Source organism: Rhamphochromis sp. 'chilingali', assembly GCF_963969265.1.
Source record: "Rhamphochromis sp. 'chilingali' genome assembly, chromosome: 9".
In the NCBI taxonomy this organism is placed as follows: domain Eukaryota; kingdom Metazoa; phylum Chordata; class Actinopteri; order Cichliformes; family Cichlidae; genus Rhamphochromis; species Rhamphochromis sp. 'chilingali'.
This window is the reverse complement of record NC_137936.1, coordinates 18,994,285-19,016,770: the sequence shown is the minus strand read 5'-3', so window position 1 is coordinate 19,016,770 and position 22,486 is coordinate 18,994,285. Positions and strand designations below refer to the sequence as shown.

At 38.7% G+C, this 22,486-nt stretch overlaps 2 protein-coding genes across 4 annotated transcripts in view; both read left to right on the top strand.

Annotated features, from left to right (window-relative positions):
• The window catches only part of LOC308402479 (sodium-coupled neutral amino acid transporter 3-like), a 35,541-nt gene extending 28,558 nt beyond the window's left edge, over positions 1–6,983 (top strand). For all 3 annotated transcript variants that reach the window (XM_080891369.1, XM_080891371.1, XM_080891370.1), the window contains 6 exons: positions 1,397–1,476; positions 1,874–1,974; positions 2,507–2,631; positions 2,738–2,882; positions 3,319–3,422; positions 4,054–6,983. In XM_080891369.1, coding sequence (XP_080747495.1) covers positions 1,397–1,476; positions 1,874–1,974; positions 2,507–2,631; positions 2,738–2,882; positions 3,319–3,422; positions 4,054–4,158 — 660 coding nt within the window. In that variant the 3' untranslated portion in view covers positions 4,159–6,983. The remainder of the gene's footprint in view (positions 1–1,396; positions 1,477–1,873; positions 1,975–2,506; positions 2,632–2,737; positions 2,883–3,318; positions 3,423–4,053) is intronic.
• Positions 6,984–9,330: 2,347 nt separating this feature from the next.
• Positions 9,331–22,486, top strand: part of LOC308402715 (guanine nucleotide-binding protein G(i) subunit alpha-2-like) — a 65,737-nt gene continuing 52,581 nt past the window's right edge. The window contains exon 1 of the mRNA XM_080891770.1: positions 9,331–10,098. Coding sequence (XP_080747896.1) covers positions 9,981–10,098 — 118 coding nt within the window. The 5' untranslated portion in view covers positions 9,331–9,980. The remainder of the gene's footprint in view (positions 10,099–22,486) is intronic.

The following is a 22,486-nucleotide window of genomic DNA, read 5'->3' as shown; positions in this document are numbered from 1 at the left end:
CACAGTCTAAGCATGGAAATCTTGGTTTGAAGCACTCAATTGCACTGAGCAAGAAATCAGGACATTTATCAAGCTTTTAACACTAGACACAACCCAGATTAATTAAAGTCTTGAAGGTGGACAGTGACCCATGAGCTGTCTGAAGAAATTGCTTTGGCATTTGGGTTCCTATAGTGACATCACCAGGTTTGCCCTCTCTGGGCCAGAGACAGGTAATGAGTGAAATGGGAAAGGCCTGACATTTTACTAAGTACATTTGTTTTGTTTTTTTCTTTACAAAGACTAGATACGTTCACAGCAGGATGGTCTTCAAAGAACCTTAACCACAGCTAGATAAATTTATCAGTTCACTTTCTTTCCACGGCCTGTTCCAGGAAGCAGATTTAACAAACTGTGTGCGTAACCCTGAACTCCGAGTTTATAAACTCTGCGATCGGAAACTCCAGAACAGGGATCAGAGTTAACTCTGAGTATGTTCACATTGATTTATGAGCACGTTTGTGGGTAATAAAGAAGAGCCAACAAAAATGCCAGGATTCACCATGGCAACTGGTCAATAAAGACCAGAGCCTCAATTTTTATTCAGTGAAGCTAGAAATATGTGGAAGCATCTTAAGAGACAGGAAGTGGGGGGAAAATAATTTTACTCAGTGCTCATTTTCTCTTAAGCGATATAGCTGTAATGGAGCTTTTAGTTACCAGTCAGTAAGACTCATTTTGGTTACCTCCAACAAAAAGGCATTTAGGTTCAAACTTTTAAAAATCTTTAGAATGAATCACTTGTGAACACATTTCATTATAAAATTGAGTCAGAACATTTTCAGTCTATCTCACGCAAATATTTACTTCATCCCAACAAGATGCCAATAACAGGCATTTTTTCCCCAACAATTGCAACAAGACAAATGTTTCTTCATTGAGCAGTGTTTTCAGTTTCTATAGCTTCATTTTTTTTAAAATTTTATTTGGACAATTTATTTAAGAATTGCTTCAGTAATGTAGGTCTAGGTCTACATCTAGACCTAGGTTCACAGCACCTGTTACCACAGAGCTGAAAGTTTAAGAACAGAAACCAGAGAATTTCCATCATTTTAGGATTAACAACCTCAAGAACAAGCCCCAGAACATTATCAAATACTGACTATTTCTTTTGTGATCTTCATGAAATCCTATCAGGATTGTAAGACCAATTCCTGCTGCTTAGCAGCTTACCAGTAAGGCATTCTTAAATAGGCTAAAGCTGGTCTACAGCCAGGCCCAAGTTAATCACAGGGAAACAATTAGCTCTCTGTGATGTGTCTTGGGGAGTATTGGGCAGTAAAGGCGCGAGGTTGGTGGTAAGACGTCTGGGATGGCGCTGCTGTATCTATGGTGACCTGTTGGGGTTCATTTTCAGACGGCCTACACCATCCCCATCCTGGCGTTTGCCTTTGTGTGCCATCCTGAGGTGCTCCCCATCTACACAGAGCTGCGCAAGTATGTTCTTATAATGGCAACTCCTGCTAAGTTCTTGGATAAGAAATAAATTGCATAATAAAGAGCAAAGCTACTGTGTCTGCTTTGTGTTTGGCTGATCATAACCTAGTCACATGCACTGCTTTCACTTTATTTTGAAGTATGTTGGCACTGCTTGAATGATGTAGCATGCTGTTAGTTTAAATGCATCATCCCGCTTTGACCCACTGGTGCTTTCAATTTGAATCTTTGCATATGCGTGCAAGAGAAGTAGCCCTGGAGCAGAAGACGGTATTTTATAGTAGCTGGGCTACATGTTTTCTTTGTGGGCATAATACAGTAATATTTTGTGTGTGTCTGTGTTTGTTTTTGTGTGTGCGTGTTTATGACATCACATGGCAATATTTTCTGGTTTCAGTGCCACCAAGAAAAAGATGCAGCATGTGGCCAACATCTCCATTGCAATAATGTACATCATGTACTTCCTGGCTGCTCTTTTTGGATACCTAACTTTCTATGGTGAGGCGTGGTCCTCTATCTATCTATCTATCTATCTATCTATCTATCTATCTATCTATCTATCTATCTATCTATCTATCTATCTATCTATCTATCTATCTATCTATCTATCTATCTATCTATCTACTGAAGGGGCTGTAGGCCAAAAAGAATAATAATGTTTCTATGCCCTCTAGTGGCCATATTGTACATCTAAATTTCTCAAGGTTTTTAGATCCAGTAGCATATTACAGAGTCATTCACAATGCTAATTTTTTCCTCCTATTTCTCATGTTATGCTCATACTCACATTAATTAATATACAAACAAGCAATGTAACCTAAGCATATTAGCAACAAGGACATAATGACATCAATAAAATAAAAACAATGAAAAGCAATCAAACATATTAATACAAAGATTTAGTCTAATACTACATGGAGATATAATCCCCTAACATAAAATAATGGATTCTGCATTGACTAAAATGCATTTAAAGATCTTCTACGTGTTCCTTAAACCTGCTCTGTTTTCCTGTCCTCATGTCTTCCAGGTGAAGTGGAAGCAGAGCTGCTCCACACATACAGCCGCATTGACCCGTACGACACTTTGATTTTGTGTGTGCGTGTGGCTGTGCTCACTGCTGTCACGCTCACTGTGCCAATTGTGCTCTTTCCTGTAAGTACGCATTTAGAACTTACTGTTTATTCATCAGCGGACACAAATTGTGCTTCTGTCATATTTCATAGAAGCAGTGTGAAACAGTGAACTTTTTCTTTTTAAGGTAAGGAGAGCGATCCAGCAGATGGCGTTTCCTAATAAGACGTTCTACTGGCCTCGCCACATCGCCATTGCTTTCATTCTGCTCCTTTTCATCAACCTCCTGGTCATCTTTGCTCCCAACATACTGGGCATCTTTGGAATCATTGGTAAGTAGATCAACCATGTGACAAGGCTGTTGGGGTGGATTTACATATTAAAACACCAACATGTAAAACCCTGGTTGCTAGTAAAACTGTTTCCTTTAATGTGGCTTTAATTTGTGCCCACTGTCAGTAATGGCTTACCTTCCTTAATACACCCCCACAACACAGCTAACCAAGTAAAAAAAATCCATTTTGGTGAATTGTTCTTGATCAGACCCTGAAAAAATGTGGAATTGACCATCTGCCAAACTTTTGAGCTTTAAATCATTAATATTATTTTTGGTAGTGAAAAATTGAATGTAACTACACCTGTTTTCCATTTTCTGTTAATTTCCATATGATTTATGTTACTACAGTCCTGTTAGAATGGTTTGGAGGACTTATTAAGGACCGAAGGGTGTCATTCACAGAGAATCATTTTCTGTTTTGCGTTTTCCAGGTGCCACATCTGCTCCTTGTCTCATTTTCATCTTCCCTGCTGTCTTCTACATTCGCATTGTACCCAAAGAAGAGGAGCCACTGCGCTCCTTCCCCAAAATCCTGGTGAGCATATTGAGAGAGATAGAAAATTAAGTTCAGCGTTTAGAGACGTCCCCACGCAGTATTGAGTTTTCATATTATTTTACAGTAGGTGCTTTGTGTAACACTCAAAGGAGGAAACGAGGAAAGGAATTAAAACTCCAGCTGAATATTTCATCAATTGTCTGTAGTTTGCCTGATTTTAAATATATCAGAATTAAACAAAAAAAAAAAACTGGAGTGCATTTGAGATCATTTAAAAATCTTACTGCCATGTACCTACTGAGTCTATCAGAGAGTTTCATTTTAGTTATCGTTATTGAGGAGACATCATCTGTACAATGTAAACTGTGTTTATGGAACCATTTATAAAATTCACTAATATTAAAAGTTGTACCAGCCTCAGAAATCCTACATGGATGTGCATTATAACCACATGAAGAAATCAACTCAGCCATGTGTTAGGTATCATATCATTACATGTATAACTAAGATCTAATGACATGGAGACTCGTAACATTTCCTATACTTAATTAATAAACTTTAACAAACTTTTAATTAATGACACCAAGTATTATTGTACTGCAGTTTTGTCACAGTTTCACCATCTGTGATGTGCCTCTCTTTAACTCGCGTTCTCCGTTTCTGCGCTCAGGCTGCCTGCTTCGCTGGGATTGGTTTCCTGTTTATGACAATGAGCCTCAGCTTTATCATCATTGACTGGACAACGGGGACCAGCAAAGCCAGCAGTGGTCACTAAGCGCCACCTTCCATTTCTTTTTTTTATTTTCAGGTTTTATATTGTTGATTTAGTCTTGTGTTGTAATTTTACTGTTTTTACTTTGAATCACGGTTGATGTTGAAGATGCCCTCTCTTTCCCATTAGAAGGATATTGTCCACAGACTGCAGAGTTTGGGGGGGAGGGCTCTCGGTTCCTTGGCAAGTGCTCTCGCTCTGTATTACACTACAGGCCAGTAAGCTTTCGTGGAGGGTTCTTTGGGAATTCACTGAAAGAGCAGGTGCTGACGGTGATGCTTGGAGGCTGTGCCTTGTGAGAAAGATGTTAAAGCAAACAGAAAAGCAACAATGTAGAAAGCTGCCGTCTTTATACACCTGCACCTATGTTAGTTATGAGCATCTGCTCCTCTCACTACTCAGATCTTATCCTAAGATTATCTATAGCTCTGCAAACTCTTACTTAGATTGTAATAAGCAGCCCTCCTTTTTAACTGTTGAATGAAATTGATTAATCAATAATTCTTTCATGATTCTCATGGATATTAGTATTATTATTATTATTATTGAAATTATTTAAATAACTAAATATGATTCATTATGTGCAATTGCAGAGACAAGTGATAGTAAAAGTGACATTACTGGACTGATAGAAAGAATAATTCAGCATCTTTGGAACTACTTACAGATAGCTAGCACACCTATATCTTAATAGTAAATATGTATTTACAGCCAGTGCACAGTGAGTTTATTTTGGCACAAAGACTTCGAAATGTTGAATTATTCCTTCAAGGTGTGCTGCCTTTAGTTCCCACTTCCTTAACCTGTACTGCTGCTGATATTTTTTATGTTTTTCTGGAGGGGGGAAGTTAAAATCCCCACCTCTGACAGAGCAGGGTGCAAAACCACAAAATATATGGCACAGTCAGCACATTTACTATGAGATTCCTACACAACATATACTAGATGTATATTTTTATTATTAATCTCTACTTGATGAAAACCTCAGATGATGCAGTATAGACTAAAAGCTTGATCCTCAGCTCCTGCTAACTGAGGCTAGCAATACCAGAGAGAGAGAAAGGGTTTTAGCCGGGAGCCTTTTCAGTGGTTTTCGGGTATCTGGGTTACACAGTATGTGAAAGAACGCCAAGACGTTCTCTTTTCCAGTGTTACTGTGTAAATCACTATCACGAATGGTACCAGAAAACTCATCTGTGAGATTGTACAGACTGAAGACGTAACTGAAATTGGGCAAGATTTCATTGTTACTTAGAAAAGGAAAATTGGGATGTGTTGTATTCGGAACATTTTACCGGAAGGAATCGGAGATAACCAAAATATCTATATTACAATGACAACAGGGTCACTTTGTGAAGTGGTTAGTAAACATTTGAGTGTCCAGCACAAGCCTGATCTCGATTAGAACGACAGGGGTTTTCTTTCTCTTTATCACTCTTGAAAAGTCGCCGCTTAGCAATAGCACTTTTCTTTGATAAGCACAACTTCTTGTAGCATTAATACAGTGAAAGGCAAACACAATATATTCGATAGATGTGATTTTAAGGCCTCTACATGACTAAATCTTAATGTAATGTAAGTGATGAATAAGTAACGTGTTGATGGCTGTCAGAAACTACTTGAAACGACTGCATTAAAGTTAGCTTCCCTGTAAAGCCCCTGTAATCATTTTCAGCTCTCGTCTGTTCTTTAAATGCAACGACTAATTTGTTGGATGTATTCTTGGAGGTTTTTAAGTGTCTGTGTTTAAAAAAGAGAAAGAAAAATCTCTATGATATATATGACCTGTATGCATTTGTGTTGTTTAACCTGCACCTATACTCTGATCGGAAATCCTCTACCATTGATATCTTAACTGTTGTTTTAAACTCCACGTGTTACGTATAAGTTGAATCTGATTCAGTGATGAAACACACGATTATTGTTTTTGTTTTGTTTTTTTCTTACATTTGTAGTCAGTGGTATTTTATCAGTGGTGTAGTCGGGTCATGTCTGACTTCCTTGCTGCTTCCTGAGAGTTGTTAGTGACTGCCTACAATTTCTTTTCTTTCGTTTTTTTTTTTCCATCATAATTTTTTTTACACCACACTACTATAAGTGCTGTGTGGGTAACTTAATATGTTCTGTCTATTTGTTACACAACAAACCTCTTTTAATCAATTTTTATTAAATATTGTCTAGCTGTGATATGTATTTATGTATCTGTGTGGGGAAGAATCATCGGAATCAGCCACCCGTGCATAGCTTAGTGTTTTGGTATTGTTTAACCAATGCAATGGTTATATTTATCTCTGACACCATGTTTTATCGGCCATGTATGTAATGTGACATCATTAGGTAAATACAGTGAGTGTATAAGAGTTTATAAATGGTGCCCCCGCACAAAAGCCTCACAACATGCAAAAAATACACAAAAAAACCCCAAATGAGGCATCAACATGAGGGGGATACACTGTGCTAGTGGTTAATACCAGATGATCTCTGCGGACCTCTATTTAGATCGAAGAGTCGTTAGTCTTCTCCTTCTCTCCCTCTGTGTGATTTTTGGAAATGTGTATGACTGAATAGTAACATATTAAATATTGACATCAGCCAGCATCATTTATAAATAATGTATATAAATGTATACCCTTTATATTCTATATTCATATCTAGTTTGTATAATGTAAATAGCGATTAAAGTTTTAGTTCGATTAAAAATGTAAATGTAATCATTTTCAAAGTGCTTTTAAACCTTTTTGTCCTTCAATCCATGTCTATTTTCTGGTATCTCTATATATTTTAATATGTTGCTGGCAGTTGTTGTACTGTAAAACAATATTGCAATAAAGATAAAGGGTAACATGACTCTGAGCTTTCATCCTCTTTTACATGCATCAAAACGTTTTCAGTTTTCTGTGTTTTTTAAGTTGATTATGAATAACCTACCTCCATGCATTGAAATGCTTACCTTCTGTAATGCAAATTTCAGTTAGCTAAATTAGGTTGTATACTAAATAAAATATCAACAGCTTTAAATGAACCACAACAGCTGCGTATGTCACAGTTTAGAATAGTTGGGGCCAAATGTAGACGTGTGAAATGCAGGAATTAACTAAAAAGCAAATGTTTCATAGCTCATGTAAACAGGTCAAAAACAGCAAAGTGCCAAAGAATGAAGAAAACAGTAATACGTAATCACATCCAAAGAAATAAACAGGTTATGCACAGGGAAACATTTACAGACAACTCCACAAGGACAAAGGGGACACAGCACTGCATAAGCTTATTGCTAATACTGGACTGAACCTACCTTTGCCTTCAGAACTGCCTCATTTCTTCATGGCACAGATTTAACAAAGTGCTAGAAAGATTCCTCAGAGATTTTGTTCCATGTTGACACGATGGCATCACACAGTTGCTGCAGATTTGTTGGCTGCAAATCCATGATGCAAATCTCTGGATCCACCAGATCCCAAAGGTGCTCTATTGAAATGAGATGAGGTGACTATGAGGGCCATATGAGTCCATTGGATTCATTGTGATGTTTGAGATGATGCGAGTGCTTTGACATGACACGTTATCCGGCTGGAAACAGAGATCAGAAAGTGTAAAAAAGTAAGTGTAAAATAAGAAATAACAAAAGGGGACTGAAAGAGACACGAACACTAACAGCTGAGATCTAAGAGACAAGGAAGCACAAATGAACCAAGCCATAAACAAAAAAGTGAGACAGAAGAATGTAAAAACATAATAAAACACATACTCCTACTTCTAATATTAGACAAGCTATAAAACAGGACACAAGATCAGTAGAAACGATAAACAATAAAGACAGCATGAGACTCAATAATGTGTCAAAAATAAAGTTCACCATAAGAATAACAATAAAGTTTTTCACAAACTAAATATTACTAGAACTGCGGCTCACAAACTAGAGTTAAGAAGAGATCAAAACAGGAAATGAAATACTAAAAACTATATAAAACACTGCAAATAAACCAAGACTCAAATATGTTAACAAAGCAAGAAGATCTCAAAAAGAACCCAACACGTAAAAACAACAACCCTAGGGTCCATAACAGTGCTTTATAAAAAATGTTTCACAAATGCAAATAATCCCCCATTAAATAAATAAAAAAATTAATTTACACGATATAGTTATGAATTCATTAATTACTTCATAATTAATTAATGTTACAATTTGCTAGTCATTATGACTTTTTTCAAGATAAAAAGAATGTCCACAAGGTGTCGCTATAGATCTGCAATAAATTGTCTAAAGCGCGAGGACACAGTGTATGGACATTTCAGTATAAATTATTTAGCTCGCACGGGGCATAAACTGACTCTCAGTTTTGATTTCATACGGTTTCTGGATCATTTGTTATGGTCAGAAGCTGCTGTTATTTTAAAAACAGCAAAGAGCAACCGTTCCCCCGCTTATTTGCATAAACCACACTGGATCACCGGTATGCCAAATACGGTAACAAAACACCTCATTTATCCTACTTTTTAGATTCCGAATATTCTGTGTGCACTTTTGTACAGACTCGTGCTTCTCATTTGTTCCTCCACACTTTAGATCAGTAAACACAATATAAGATTCGTTTAAGGTTATAACTGAGACAAATATTTTACAAAATATGAACATAATTTTAATTTTAAGGTTACTGACTCAACTGTGTTCAAGCCCAACATCAATAGTGTGTTTACTTAGTAATGAGTAACCTTATAAATATATGTATATTAATATTTTCCTAACCTTAACAACCTTAATGTGAAATTACTGTCATTTATTTGTTCTGCTCTCTGTAACTTACAATTTTGGGATATTAGCTCGAAATTTACCTCAAAAACAGGGCTGTGGTTGTCTGAGGCCTACCAACTGGATATGAGGCGAAAATAACTCGAATTTGATTTGGCAAAAATAAAACAACAAAAACAAAAAACAAGAAGAAAATGTTTGAGATAATGACCCCAAAATCATTTTATAATTAACACGAAGCTACAGCTCGTGTCTTTTCTTTTTTACATAAAAATCGGCTGCCCACTCGGAGCAGTCCTAATTCAAAAAACTTGAAGACTGAACGCAGAAATTTCCGACAGTTCTTGAAGGTCACCGTTCTACAGCGTTTTACCTACATTTCCCATGAAGCACTGCGGCTTTACGTCTCTCCGCAGTTCGGGTGGGAGGTGACGGCGCTGTCTGCCTGTAGGTCGTAGGGGAACTTCACGGGTGTGGCGAACGTGGTAAATCTCTTCGCAGGGAAAGAATGCGGATCGGCAACTCGGATTAAAGCAATATATAAATATTTTTTTGTAGAAAAAATAGAAATATTCACAGACAAGTGTGGTATGCATCCGGTAGCGTAACTGGCAGCAGGAATCTGTGTGCTCGGTTTTCCACAGCTGGAATACTTTTTTTTTCTAACTTCGCGGTAATTTTTCGGGCGTTTAACCTGCTCTAATGAAATACCGTAGGGACCAGCTAAAAGTCAACGAAAAAAGTTGCTAAGCCTTTTTTTTTCAGGCAGCGTTACCCACGTTAAAAATCTCCCAAATGCGGACAAACTAAATAACAAACGTGCGTATCTTTGGGAAATTCATACGGTAGTTAGAAAACCGAGTTCATTTGGGAAATAATTTGTCTTTTTTAATGATTTTGGTCCCTTCTAGCGGATGAACGGTCTCCGTTACGTTTTTCGCCACTCATCAAAAAAGGGAACTCGCCTCGCTTAACTTCAGCCCTTGTTTTTAAGAAAAGGGGGTCAGCCGTTAGTTGCTTTTTTTCCCAGGTGTTATTTTCCCACTAAGCAGCAGACCTGAAGCGTGCACTGGGAACCATGGGTTGTACTGTGAGTCAGGAAGATAAGTTGGCGGCCGAGAGATCTAAAATGATAGATAAAAACCTGAGAGAAGATGGAGAGAAGGCGGCAAGAGAAGTGAAACTGCTCCTGCTCGGTGAGTACAATGTCACAACACTGACACTAGGTTGCAAAAGTGGCACAATGATGGTCACGGGTGAAATGCGCAGTGTCAAAGACATCTGACAGAAACGGGCAATTTGAGCGAGTTACATTTTAACCAGCGCTATTATTAGTCCCCGTTAAGTGTGGGCTCAGGGAAAACACCGGGGCTGTTTGGAATCCTGTGGGATTTTCTCGTATGTTAAAGAGAAAACGTGGCACAATTGCACGCGTCCAAGATCTTCCATCTGCCGATGTTGCTGGGTTGTCCTCGTCTGCTTTGCCCTCAGTGTCAGAGCTGCTTTGACACAAACATGAGGGCTTCAGTGAAAAACGCATGGGATAGTTTGGAGTAGAAACGGCACGCTTAAGCAAAGGTCCCTGCACAGCAAGGAGTTTCATAACGATTACCGTGAGATCATTTGAGGGACAACCAGAATAGGCAGTCACCCCCTCCCAAAAAAAAAAAAAAAAAAAGTTTGGAGGGGGTTGCTCGGGATCTGTTTTTTCTTCTTAGGAGTTTGGCGTTTGGATGAAATTGACTGCTCCCAGGACTGCTAGAGCATAAACTAACTTACAACTCTTTCCGTTGGGAATATTAGCAGATATCTGCTTATGATGGATTTTCTGGATACATTTGAATTGTCTCTAAATATTTAACTCATGGTTTGCTTACCACCTTTTACTCTAAAAGCATTTTTAGGTATCTACTTAAAAAAGTTTCCTAAAGCTTTATCAGATATGAAGTTCAGATACACAGGAACAAAGGCTAATGGGATTTCTCAATGGCTGCTGAATTAATCCATATAAATAAAAAGTTGAAACTCCAATTATTAAGTTAAGAATTGCATTTTTTTTGTGTTTTTGTGTGTTTTTTTTATAAATTAGAGCAGTTCTTGGTGGCACCTTGCTGAGCATATGACCGTCTTAAAACTGATATAGGTCTGAAACAAAAAAAAGAAACTTCAGAATATTTTCTCCCAGAACTGAAACATATGTTTAAAGAAAATCGACAGCCAAGCAGAAATTTTCAGGTAAACATGTCCCGCGTGGAGCCACTAAGAAATATATAAAAACCAAACAAACATCACTTCTTGGCAGTGTTACATCTTTTTCCCCCTACAGTATAAATTTGCACCACTCTCACATATAATCCGTTTAACTTAGTAATTTTAGCTGTCATGTACTTTGTTGGTTGATCACAGAATTACAAATTTAATTTGACACCCTCTTTCTGGACAGAGCAGAAAATTCTGCTTGGTTTGATGGGGAACACATGCTATCTTTTTCTCTCCTGGGTCTTTGAAGAGACGGCTGGTTGTTGAGATGTGCCCCTGGTTAGAAGGCTAATTGCATACCCTGCTCTGTACTGGAGGTTTCATATCAGTAATTACTATCCGCTGCAGTGTGTGAGGGTTGAAAGGAATTACAGGAGAGGTCTGAAAATGAACTGAGGGTTGGTGAGTTTCTACGTAAAGAGCATGGGCGGCCAGTGTAGCAGTCTCATCACCTTTACCGCTGTCACATTCTGCCACGACATGGAGACTGCACTGCCTTCATTTCTTTGAAAAATGCACACTTTTTCAGTTTCAGGACAGTCAAGAGGGAGCTCTGCTTCACACGACTTTGATTAAAATACTTTGCACTCTCACAGATAACACAGATGCACATTATTTGTGGTAGGTATGGCATAGTTGGTCCTACATGAAAAACTTTTGAAATATTAAAACGACACAATATGAGGAAGAAAAAAACAGAAAAAAACCTTTCCTCTGACATGCTTCACCGCTCAGATCTCTGCTGCTCAGCAGCACAGCTCAGTCATAGGGCAAAATGTCAGCATTAATATCCATACCAACTCTATGAATGAATCGCATAACATTTAGTAATTAACCTACATACGGGGACAGGCCCAAATCTCATTGTAATTCCTATTTGGATCAATTAAAACGTCCCTTTTTTGTTTACATTAATTAAATTGGTGTAACAATGTTGCATCCTATAAACAGTTGACTGAAAAGTGGTACAAGCAAACAAACAGAAAACTCATATTACACCAAACAGACTGCCACTTAAACCGTGGGTCTTCCGCTCATTTGATATTTGAACGTGTCACAACATGCTTTGGCTTTCACATGCATAAAAACCTGAAATGTGTTGTGGGGAATGTATTTCCGCCTAAAAAAGTCAAAGTTACATTCCAGCTATTTAAAGTGGTTTATAGTTGTACGTCAGCAGTTCATTCAAGACTAAACAATGCTCATCTTGATAACAATTTCGCACCCTTAATAGTCACTACTTCCACTCTCCTTTTCTGCCTGTTGTGCAGGTAGACTTGAGTTGGTGACAGGTTCAGTTTAATGGATTAGTCTTTCATTGAGCATGTAATCCTTTGACTGAAAAAATGATTTGTGACAGAGGTGTCTTATCACAAATCCAGGTAATCTTTTTTTTTTTAAAGCTGTCGGCTGTTTATACACATAAAGTCTGTGCCCTTGATGGCATGCGGGTAAGCTGTCGGTCTACTAAACGGAGCAAACTGTAGACCGTCTAAGATGAGTGGTGGGGGTTTGGGTTCAAAGACGCCTCGGTTTTAGTTGCAGGCAGGGGCGGATATGACTGATCTCCTGTTATGTCAACTTTGATCATTTCCTCCTTTCAACAAATGAAACAAATTAGTCAAAGAAAAAAATCCATTCAACCCATTGGTTTGCTTGGTTTGTAGTTAGCGGCCCAAAGTATGCCAAGAAAATATCTCCTACTCCATTACACCACCACCCCCATCCTGAACTATACAAGGCAGAATGGATCCGTGCTTTCATGCTGTTAATGCCAAATTCTGACTCTACCATCTCAATTAGACTTTTTTTTTAAATCCTCTATTGTCCATTTTTGGTGAGCTCATGTGAGTTAAAAGTAAACTGTAGCATCAGTTTAGTTTAATTTGCTGTGTGTGGTCTTCTGCTGCTTTAGCCCATCCGCTTCAAGGTTCGACGTGGTGCGAGTTCAGAGGTGCTCGTCTGCATGCTTTAGTTGTAAGGAGGGTTTGTCTGAGTTATTGTGGCTGTCCTATCAGCTGGAAGCAGCCTGGTCATTTTTCTCTGACCTCTGGCATAAACGAGGATTTTTTTTTTAATTGGATATTTTCTCTTTCTCAGACAATTCTTTGTAGACCCTAAACTTTTCCTGTGTTGGAAAATCCCAGCAGATCAGGAGTTTCTGATATGCTCAGATCAGCCTGTTTGGCACGAACAGCCATGCTATGTTCAAAGTCACTTAAATCACCTTTCTTTACCGTTTTGATGCTTTGTTTGAACCTCAGCAGATCATTTTGACAACGTTCGCATGCCTAAATGCACTGGCCATCATTATGAATGACAAATTCTTTAAGCTAGACACACACATGATATGAAACCAGTCATTTTCTGTTCCTCTTTTACAGCTACCCTTTTCAGCAACATGCACAGATTAATTAGCAGTCATCCTCATGCACATTGAAGTCTTTATCATGGAGTTGGACTTTAAGTAAGCATTCAAGCATTGTTTGGATTTTGTAGATTTGTTTGATTAGAAGTTATTGCAATATTTTTATGTGTTTTACTACCCTTGAGCCCCAACTTGTTGCACCCGTTACCCAGTACTTGTGAGTAACGGTTGCTCATTCATTTATTAGTTAATTAAAAAAATACATTTTTAATGTCATTACAATGAAAAGACAGAGGCAAACCTGCGGGGATGAAGATTTCTTCCCACTGAGCTTCATTAGATTGTCCCCGCTAGCACATATCTTCAGAGGCAGTTTCCAACTATAGGTTCCTGGAGGAAAACGGTTACTTTATCAAAGAGTTTAAGAGAAATGAATGTAGCTCTCTCAAAGTGTGGCACTGCAAAGTATCGATCACAGAGTGAGGCTACAATTTGTGAAAACTGCAATCTAAGCAGATCCAGACTGGGAAACCTGAGCTATTGCAGTTGTGATAGTAGAGAGCAGGAGTGTACATCTGAACTGATTATGTGTTTTCCAGTTGGTGTTCAGTGTGTTTGACTGCTCTGCAAAAACACTGCTAACGTGCTTCTTATTATTGCACAACGTGTAATACTCAATTTGTTTCATTTGCTCTTCACCTTGCTCTTTTCTCACCACATTACAAATAAGCGAATTATAGAAACACACACACAAAAAGGCGAGGGGGCAATTTAGCAGTAACTCTCCAAATTTAACAGAATTTTCCAAAACCCTGCATTTATTTTTAATGGTGTGCACCCGATCCTGTGCTCAAATGAAGACTTAATTTTTATGAACACGTATTGCAAAGGTGAGTCTTCAACAGGATCACCTATTTACTGTACACGTGCCCGATGACTGCACAAGGTGACGCGTTCTGCAGTTGGTCAGTTCAATGTGGTCCGCACTGAGACAGAGTGCCTCCCTCTTATTAAAGTCGATGGCAAAGCTTTAGTGGATGTGTCGTGTAATCACAGTTGGCTCATTACAGAGACCCGGGTTTCTCTGGAGAAAACAAGTCAGACTGACTCGTTTTTCAGGAATGAACGTCCGTTTACTGAACTTCAACTTCTTGGAGACATATTGGCAGAAATGTGCCTGTTCTGTGAAATGTATCAAGTGAGCTGCTGCCCTGTGTTTTTGGGTGACTTGACCTTGTTTACTCAACAGTCTGCACCACAGTGCTGTCCAATTAACTGTATGACGCACTGGATGGCAGATCTGTGAATTGGTATGTGAAAGGGTTGAATATCCTGCAATTACAGGGAGAGCTCTGAAGATAAAGCCTGTTCCTGCAGACTGCATGTCTCAGTACAGGTCCACTGGGACTTGGCTTCACTATCCTCTTTGCTCTGGAAATACTGATAGCTTGGAAAATCTTCTACCATCGTCTTCTGAGTGTCTATCCATAGCTCATATCTTTGCTTGATTGTTACACACTTCCCGCTGTTTCTTAAAATACTACATTAGCAAAGAGCTGAAAGCAGCATGTCGACATTTTCTGTGTGAGTGTGTGTGAATAGTAGCTGTTTTAAAATGCATCCTTCAGGTTGTTGCAGCTTAGTTCTAGATATCACAGGGTGTGAAAGACGCCAAACCAGATCACAAGCCTCATTTGTGTGCATGCCCATTAGCTTAGATAAAAGAGTAAGGAGGAAGTGGCTACTGCACAGCACAGACAGTCCGGCACAGACACAGGAATTTAGCATTTTGAAACAGTTCCTGCCGGAAACAGAAAGATGCAAAATAAGATGAATGAATGATTGTTTTTAAAGGATTGGGTAAATTGCAAATACAATGAAATGAAATCCAATTTAATCTCAAGGGAATCCATTCATGTTTATTCAGATTTGTCTTGTTATATGTATAGTGTCTTTGATCTTATCCTCTGACGCTTAAGTTGTAGACCCTGTACAGTAGAGAAGGTAAGCATTCAACCTTCAGGTGTTGAACCATGAGTTCATTTGTTTTCCCAGAATTTATGTAATTACCATCCATGATCGTGTGGTTGGTATTTGTTTTTCCTTTGTGAGTCTGTGTGCGTTTCATCATGGCATGTCCTTGAGACACCTGTTGTAGGGGGAACTACTACAAAGGCAGTTTTGACTACTTTGACGCATGTTTATATGGTTGTCTGTGGATTGATTTGGTCAAAATTGTGCAACATTTTGTCAAAATTAAGATGTTTTGAACATCCCATTATGGCGCTGTCTTTTCTTTCTGGGGTGGCGTTGCTCTGGTATTTATTGATAGAATGATGAACTCTGTGTACAGAGAAATTATGATTGAAACCATAAAAATAGTAGGTTTGACTGATGACAAGGCAATGGAGAGCTAGGGGTCGGGACTTTCTTGGGCTGATCATGTCATTAAGCACACACACAGTAAATTGCTATCCCCTCCCTTCCCCACCACAATCCATTTCCTTTTTCTTTCCATTGTAGGAAGTGATCTCACTTCATTTCCCCTCCATTCTCATTGGGTCATCCTGTCATTTTTCTGCTCTGGTTGTTCTCGTCCTCCTGAGTTCCAGGGGGAGCATGCACCATCAGCTTTGAGCCTATTTAAACTGGAACAGCTTAAGTACACTTGAAAAGCCAAATGTGGGAAAAAAAGGGAGACGGGGGCACTTGGATGATTGGTGAGATTGGGATAAAATTAGGTTGAATTAAATGTAGGATAAAATCATTGTAGAAAAACTTGTGGGATTATTAGTGGGGATCTAAGCTGAGAGAGTGGGTCCATAGTTCAGGTCAAATTTGGTATGCGCATCATGGCTTCTACATTCTCCTGTAAATGTCCCCGCTGTGCTTGTTCACAGCGCAGCCTCAGTTTGATCCGCTTTGTCTTATCTTTTAGTACCTTGTGTTTTCAAGGTGGTAGCACGCAGAAAAACCTTCAGGAGTGGACAAATAGAGACAGCGTCTAGATGATAAGAAGGTTAGCTACATCTGAAATTTAATCTTGCAAAATGTCACAAACAAATGAAATGACTGTATCTCTGTTTTTTGTAACTAGTGACAGTGTGCTTCTGTGATGTGAAAGGATAGTGTAGTGACATTGTCAGGAAGCAGACTTTAGAAGAATGGAGGTGTCTCTCTCCCAGGAGTGCATGTTGGAACTATTTTCCTTTTGTGTTTCACACTGTACTCCATCCTCGCTTCTTTAAAGTCTTTCAGTATCTGGTAAAAGTTTGTCTACGATGTCATTTGATCTCTCACTCTACAGGCTTTAAGATGATGCTGACCTCTGTTTGGTGGTGTTGGTTCATTAGAGCTGTATGCTGTGGGGAAAATGCAACAAGTGAGGTGACTAACATAACTTATGCTGCAGGGCTTTATATGATATGAACATGATAGATGGTGGGTTTAGTTTACATGTTACAGTGGGCGAGGGCACGTTTTTTTTTCTCCCACAGAGGATTCAGGGTACTAATATTATGACAGCTGCACTCTAAATGTGCAGTTTCTATGGTGCAGTATTATTGTATCTGCTAACCTCTCCACTATCTGGCAGATGGACAAATAAAATAACTACATGTGTATTATCCACATAATTTCTCCCCATTAAAACCACAGTAAAAGGTAATTAATTTTCCTGCCATGTAGACAGCTATTTTTGTTGTCAAGTCCTGTGTAACAATAATACTGTTTTACACAGTTCTGTCCTCTAAAAGATTCCTTGAAAATCTACCAAACTGAGGTCAACAGCAGTAGAGTTTCATTAGAGCACCAAACTGAAACAGTTCATGTTGCTACACTCATGTGGTTTGGCTTTGTGAAAAAGAACAGTTAATTATTAACATAAAAAATGATAGTCATGGTTGCTGAGTTGCTTAAGTCCCATCTTATCCTTTTTTTAAAAAAAATATCTGAACACATGCTGAAGTTGTGCATTGCTGCTAACCTTGCTGCAGCTGAAACCTCTACTGCATTCTCCTCCCCCTTATCAGACGACCTGAATGGCTTTTTTATTGCTATACTGACCTCACAAATATTAATATTGCCATAGGATACATGTTGGTTCTGCAAAATAAATTTCCCCTGGAAATGTAGACTGGAGTGTCTAATAAAATTAAGGATTTCTTCTTGGAAAATTACTTAGTAACTCAAAAAAAAAAGCAGTGGAGCACACTGAAGAAGAATTTTAGGCAATCTCATCCCTTTGAGTTCAAAATGGCATTACTGTTTTATTCCTCCCATATTCTTGAAAAGTTTTCATGAAAACCATTCAGAATATTCCTATTCTGCTTATTAAATAAGTAAATAATCTATTTTTTTTATATAAATCTAAGTCAGTACCCCGAATTACCTCAAACCCCCCCCCCCCCCCCCCCAAGTGGTGATGCTCCCTCCTTCATGGTTGCTAACTGTGCAGATGCAATTGATGTCATTTCCTGTTTCAGTACCAAACCCCCCATCCCCCATCTCTCACTTCCTCTTTTAGCTGACTGCATGTAAAAGAGAACTAGATGCGAGCCTTTTGTTTGACGGGTTTGAGGAAACCAGCACTCCCATCCTGTGTCAGTTGCTTGGTTTATGTTGGCAAAGTGCAGGCACGGCAGTGTGTCGCAAAGAGTTAAACAAGTATATGTGACGAGCTTTTTAACAAGTTTTATGAAGCATTTCTGTTTCTTATTTAAAACTGTATGCTTAAGGAAAATAAAAGAAGAAAGAGTGCAGACACTAACAAAAAAAGAGACTGACATATGACTTGCATACCCCTTAATTGGCCAGTAGCATAGTGTGTGTGTGCATAGTTGAACTGTAGTTGTTGATAAATGGTAAATGGCCTGTATTTATATAGCGCTTTACTAGTCCCTAAGGACCCCAAAGCGCTTTACATATCCAGTCATCCACCCATTCACACACATTCACATAAGTGTTTGTGATACTAGACGACTGCTATAAATGATCTTTTTCACATAATAGTCAGATTTGACTGAATACACCCCTCAAGCTAAAAAAGGTTTTTGGAAAGAATGTGTATGAGCAATAAAGTGTGTTTGTACTTTGTGTGTTGTTTTGTTTTCCACCCCATAAACATTCACTCTTAAAGCAGCAGGGCACAATTAAGACCCCTGGGATTTTTTTATAAAGAAAAATCCCTGGCAGCATAAGCTGGGTTTTGCCACTTGTTAGTTGTGTATGTTTGTGTGAGTGTGTGTTATTGAGAGCTTTCGTGTGGTGTATAATTTGGCAGGAGGAAAGCAGTGTGACATTCCCTCAAACATGACATCTGAACTTGTGTTCAGTTTCATATCAGCTCCAAAAAAACAAAAAACCTTCCTGTGAAGGAAATGTGTTTAGTAGGAAGTGCTTATTAAATTATGTATAATTAACGGCAACAATAGAAGTGTTTTCTAGTTGATTTCATAACCTTTTAGACTATACTCTCAGTAGCTGTGACACGTTGTCTGGATGATGACATGGTGATTTATTGGTTTTTGCATGTAAAAGCATGAAGCTGTGTCCCCTCCTCTGTCCACTTTGCATGTAGAGGCATTACATAAATAGAACGTCTGCTATTAAAAGCGGGTGGTGTAAAAAGTTTTTCGTAAAACATTTAGCAAAGTAAGATAGGTGTCAAGCTATGTGGTAACACATATAACATTTATATAACTGCAGCTTAGTGTCAGAGTACTGATTTATTTAGGGGCTGTAACTGTAATAAGGGGGAGGTATCTCACTTGTATGAGAGAGAGATCACTATCATGTTTTGAAAGGCAGTCTGTCAGCTTTAATTCAAGTTGTTTCACAAAAACAACTTATTGTGCTTAGTTCCCAATGTAATACCAAAAGTAATTGGCAGATTAGGTCTGTTCCTTCTGCACTTGGTAACTGTTCAGTGGAACTCTTAATATGAGAGGTGACAGTACAAGTGAAGGAGGCCATCATCAGCTTGCAAAAACCAAATTAAACATGTCAGAGACAGCAAAAACTTTAGGCCCAATCCACACCCTGGTACATGCTTAAAAATAATGTATCGGCCAGGTCAGCAACCCCAAACATCCTGAATGATTGCAGAAGACAATTAAAGTGGATGATGAGAGAATTATTTCTGTTAAGAAAAAGCCCTTTACAACATCTAATCAAGTCAAGAACACTCTGAGGGATGAAGGTGTATCATTGTTAAAGTCTACAATCAAGAGATGCCTTTATGAATGGAAATGCAGAGGGTTTACAACTGGTTGCACTTGGGAACAGGAAGCCCAGATTACACTTTGCCAAGGAAAAAACAAACGAAAGAACAAAAAACATCTAAAAGAGTCTGCACAGTTTGGGGGGGGCAAAAACGTAATGCGAACATAAGAAGCCACGATTAACTTCTACCAGCTCATCTGTCAAACATGTGGGGGCAATGTTATGGTAGAGGGATGTATGGCTGCCAGTGGAACCAGGTCACCAGTGTTTATTGATGCTGTGACTGCTGATAAAAGTTGCAGGATGAATTTTTAAGTGAACAGAGCTATACCATCTGCTCAGATTCAACCAAATGCTGCAAAACTGATTAGAAAGTGTTTCACAGTGCAAATTGGTAATAACTCAAAGCATACAACTCAGGAGTTTTTCAAGGTAAAGGAAAAAACCTATGACATTAGCCAAATTCTTATCCTTAGAATGCTGGAAGTATAAAGTAGATATTAGGTTATTGTTACTATAAATCCTAACCTAGCCTAAAACTGACACCCTAGCCACTTTCTACTCAAATAACTGTGACTGCAACAACTACACCAATGGCTCATGCTCACTTGTCAAATATCATTGAGCTGAAGGTTAGGAAAACAAATAAGTGGAGCACGTGATGGTTTATTTACGTTATTCCAAATTCCTTCCCTGAGACACAGTTGTTTAAGTGTTACTTAATGTTGGTGTAATTCAGGGGTCGGCAACCTTTCTGATGACGAGTGCCATTTAAAATTTCCTCAGAAGTCAGTGTGCCACATGATTGCATTATCAATAAATTTAATAATGCTCTATATGAACAGTTACACACTATATAGAACCACTTTATAGAATTACATTTGTTCGCAGATGTTGACGGCTATCAGCGAGTACTTATCAGCTATTTTGAAACAAAAAAAAGACACTTTTTATCCATAACAAGAACTTCATAACAGCAAATGAACTGTACAACAGAAAATGCAAATGCTATTTATGGTCTCCTCACAACAATGATAAGAAAAATGAACTGGGCCAATATATCATGTTTGTTAATACAGAGACACACATGTTAATGTGATCTCTGTTCTCCCACTCAGAGACATCTCCGAGTGTCCAGCATTCAGACGGCTACCTGAGGACTCATGTGAGAGAGAATCTGCTCACACAGATATGTAGAGCCAAATACTGTCAATAAGGCCTCTGCAATGTTCTGAAGACAGTTAAACTTGTCAGGTAGTGATGTACAGCAGGTGAAAATGCAAACTCCATGAACACGCACAGCTATGGATTCCAGCTGCTTCGATGTTGCATTAACTGGTGTTACCTCAGCCAGTTAATGCGAGACAGATCTAGCTGCTCATTAAAGATTTCTGGTTTGATCAGAAAAGAAAACATTGGTCCAAACACCTGAAAGTCCCCAAAACGCATTGTGAATTGTCTTGAGTCTACGGATGTATCCGTGTCTTTCCGTGGTGCTGATGCTACGCTGAGCAGAAAGCTCCTGAAGCTTTTGAAGTGTCAGAATGTGGAAAGCTAACAACGTCCCTCTCACCAGTAGGCCAAGTTATTTTTAGCCAATTACAAGTTGAATCTGGTAGTTGGGGTTGTTAGCTAAGATACCGTCATTAAGAAGTGGCACAACTAATGTGTCTATGCGAGCTGATTTGTGATGTGCACCGCTGGTGCGGCCATTTATTTTTTGATGCACCTTCTCAGATTAATTCACTGCGTGTCGTGCCCAGGGCTGGACTGGGACAAAAAAACAGCCCGGGCATTTTGACTAGAGACCGGCCCACCAGGTATTAAAGCCATAAAGCCTTTGAATGAAACAAACGCTGTTGTGACAGTGATGTACAGTCTTGTTGGTATATGTATGATTTCTATACATTTTACGTCAGATAAAAACTTTGGTTGTAAGCTTCAGATAATTATTTAATAAAAGCTAGATATTTTAAATGAGAATAAGAAAGTATTTCTTTGTGCCCCCCTCTCCCTGTTAATGCCCTACCTGGCCCCCTGGCAAAACTTTGCTAGACCCGCCCCTGCACAGTTACCAGCTTTCAGCTACTTAGAAAAGGATCCTGGTGTTATTTGTCTCTCAGAAACAGTTCATAACTTCCCTTCAACTCATCCATGTCACCTAAAAGGTAAACCTGTTTCTCCATCACCTGTTCAGCTCTGATGATTCAGTAAGGACATCTCCTGGTTTCATCTTCATGGTTCCCTCTCACCAGATAACCAAACTGACATCATGACCAGCAGGTTTACAGCTGTGGTTCCAGCAAACATCAGCTGATACTAGAAATTAATATTAAATAAATTCTAACAACAGCTGATCAAGCTTAAACGTGCTGCTGTTATTTAACGCGACCTCCGCTGGTTTCCTCTTTCTGGCGCAAAGTGGGAGATAAACAAACAAGAGAGAAAAGCCGATCAGCTGATCATTGATCAGTTTAATGATTGAAGTAGAAACAGGAGAGGGAGGGGAGAGAATGAGAGAAGAGACAGCTTTGCAGCGTAACGACAGAATAACTCCAGGTTTGTGTCTTTTTCCATTTCAGCTGAAGTACGGGACAAACTGTGTTCCTTTTCAGCTCAACACGAAACGCACAATATTTTCTCTGAATACGAGACGATTCTGTTTTTACAGGACGGTTGGCAACTCTACTAAGCTTATGAATAAAATAAAGTTCAACATCAGTAACTTCAAAGCA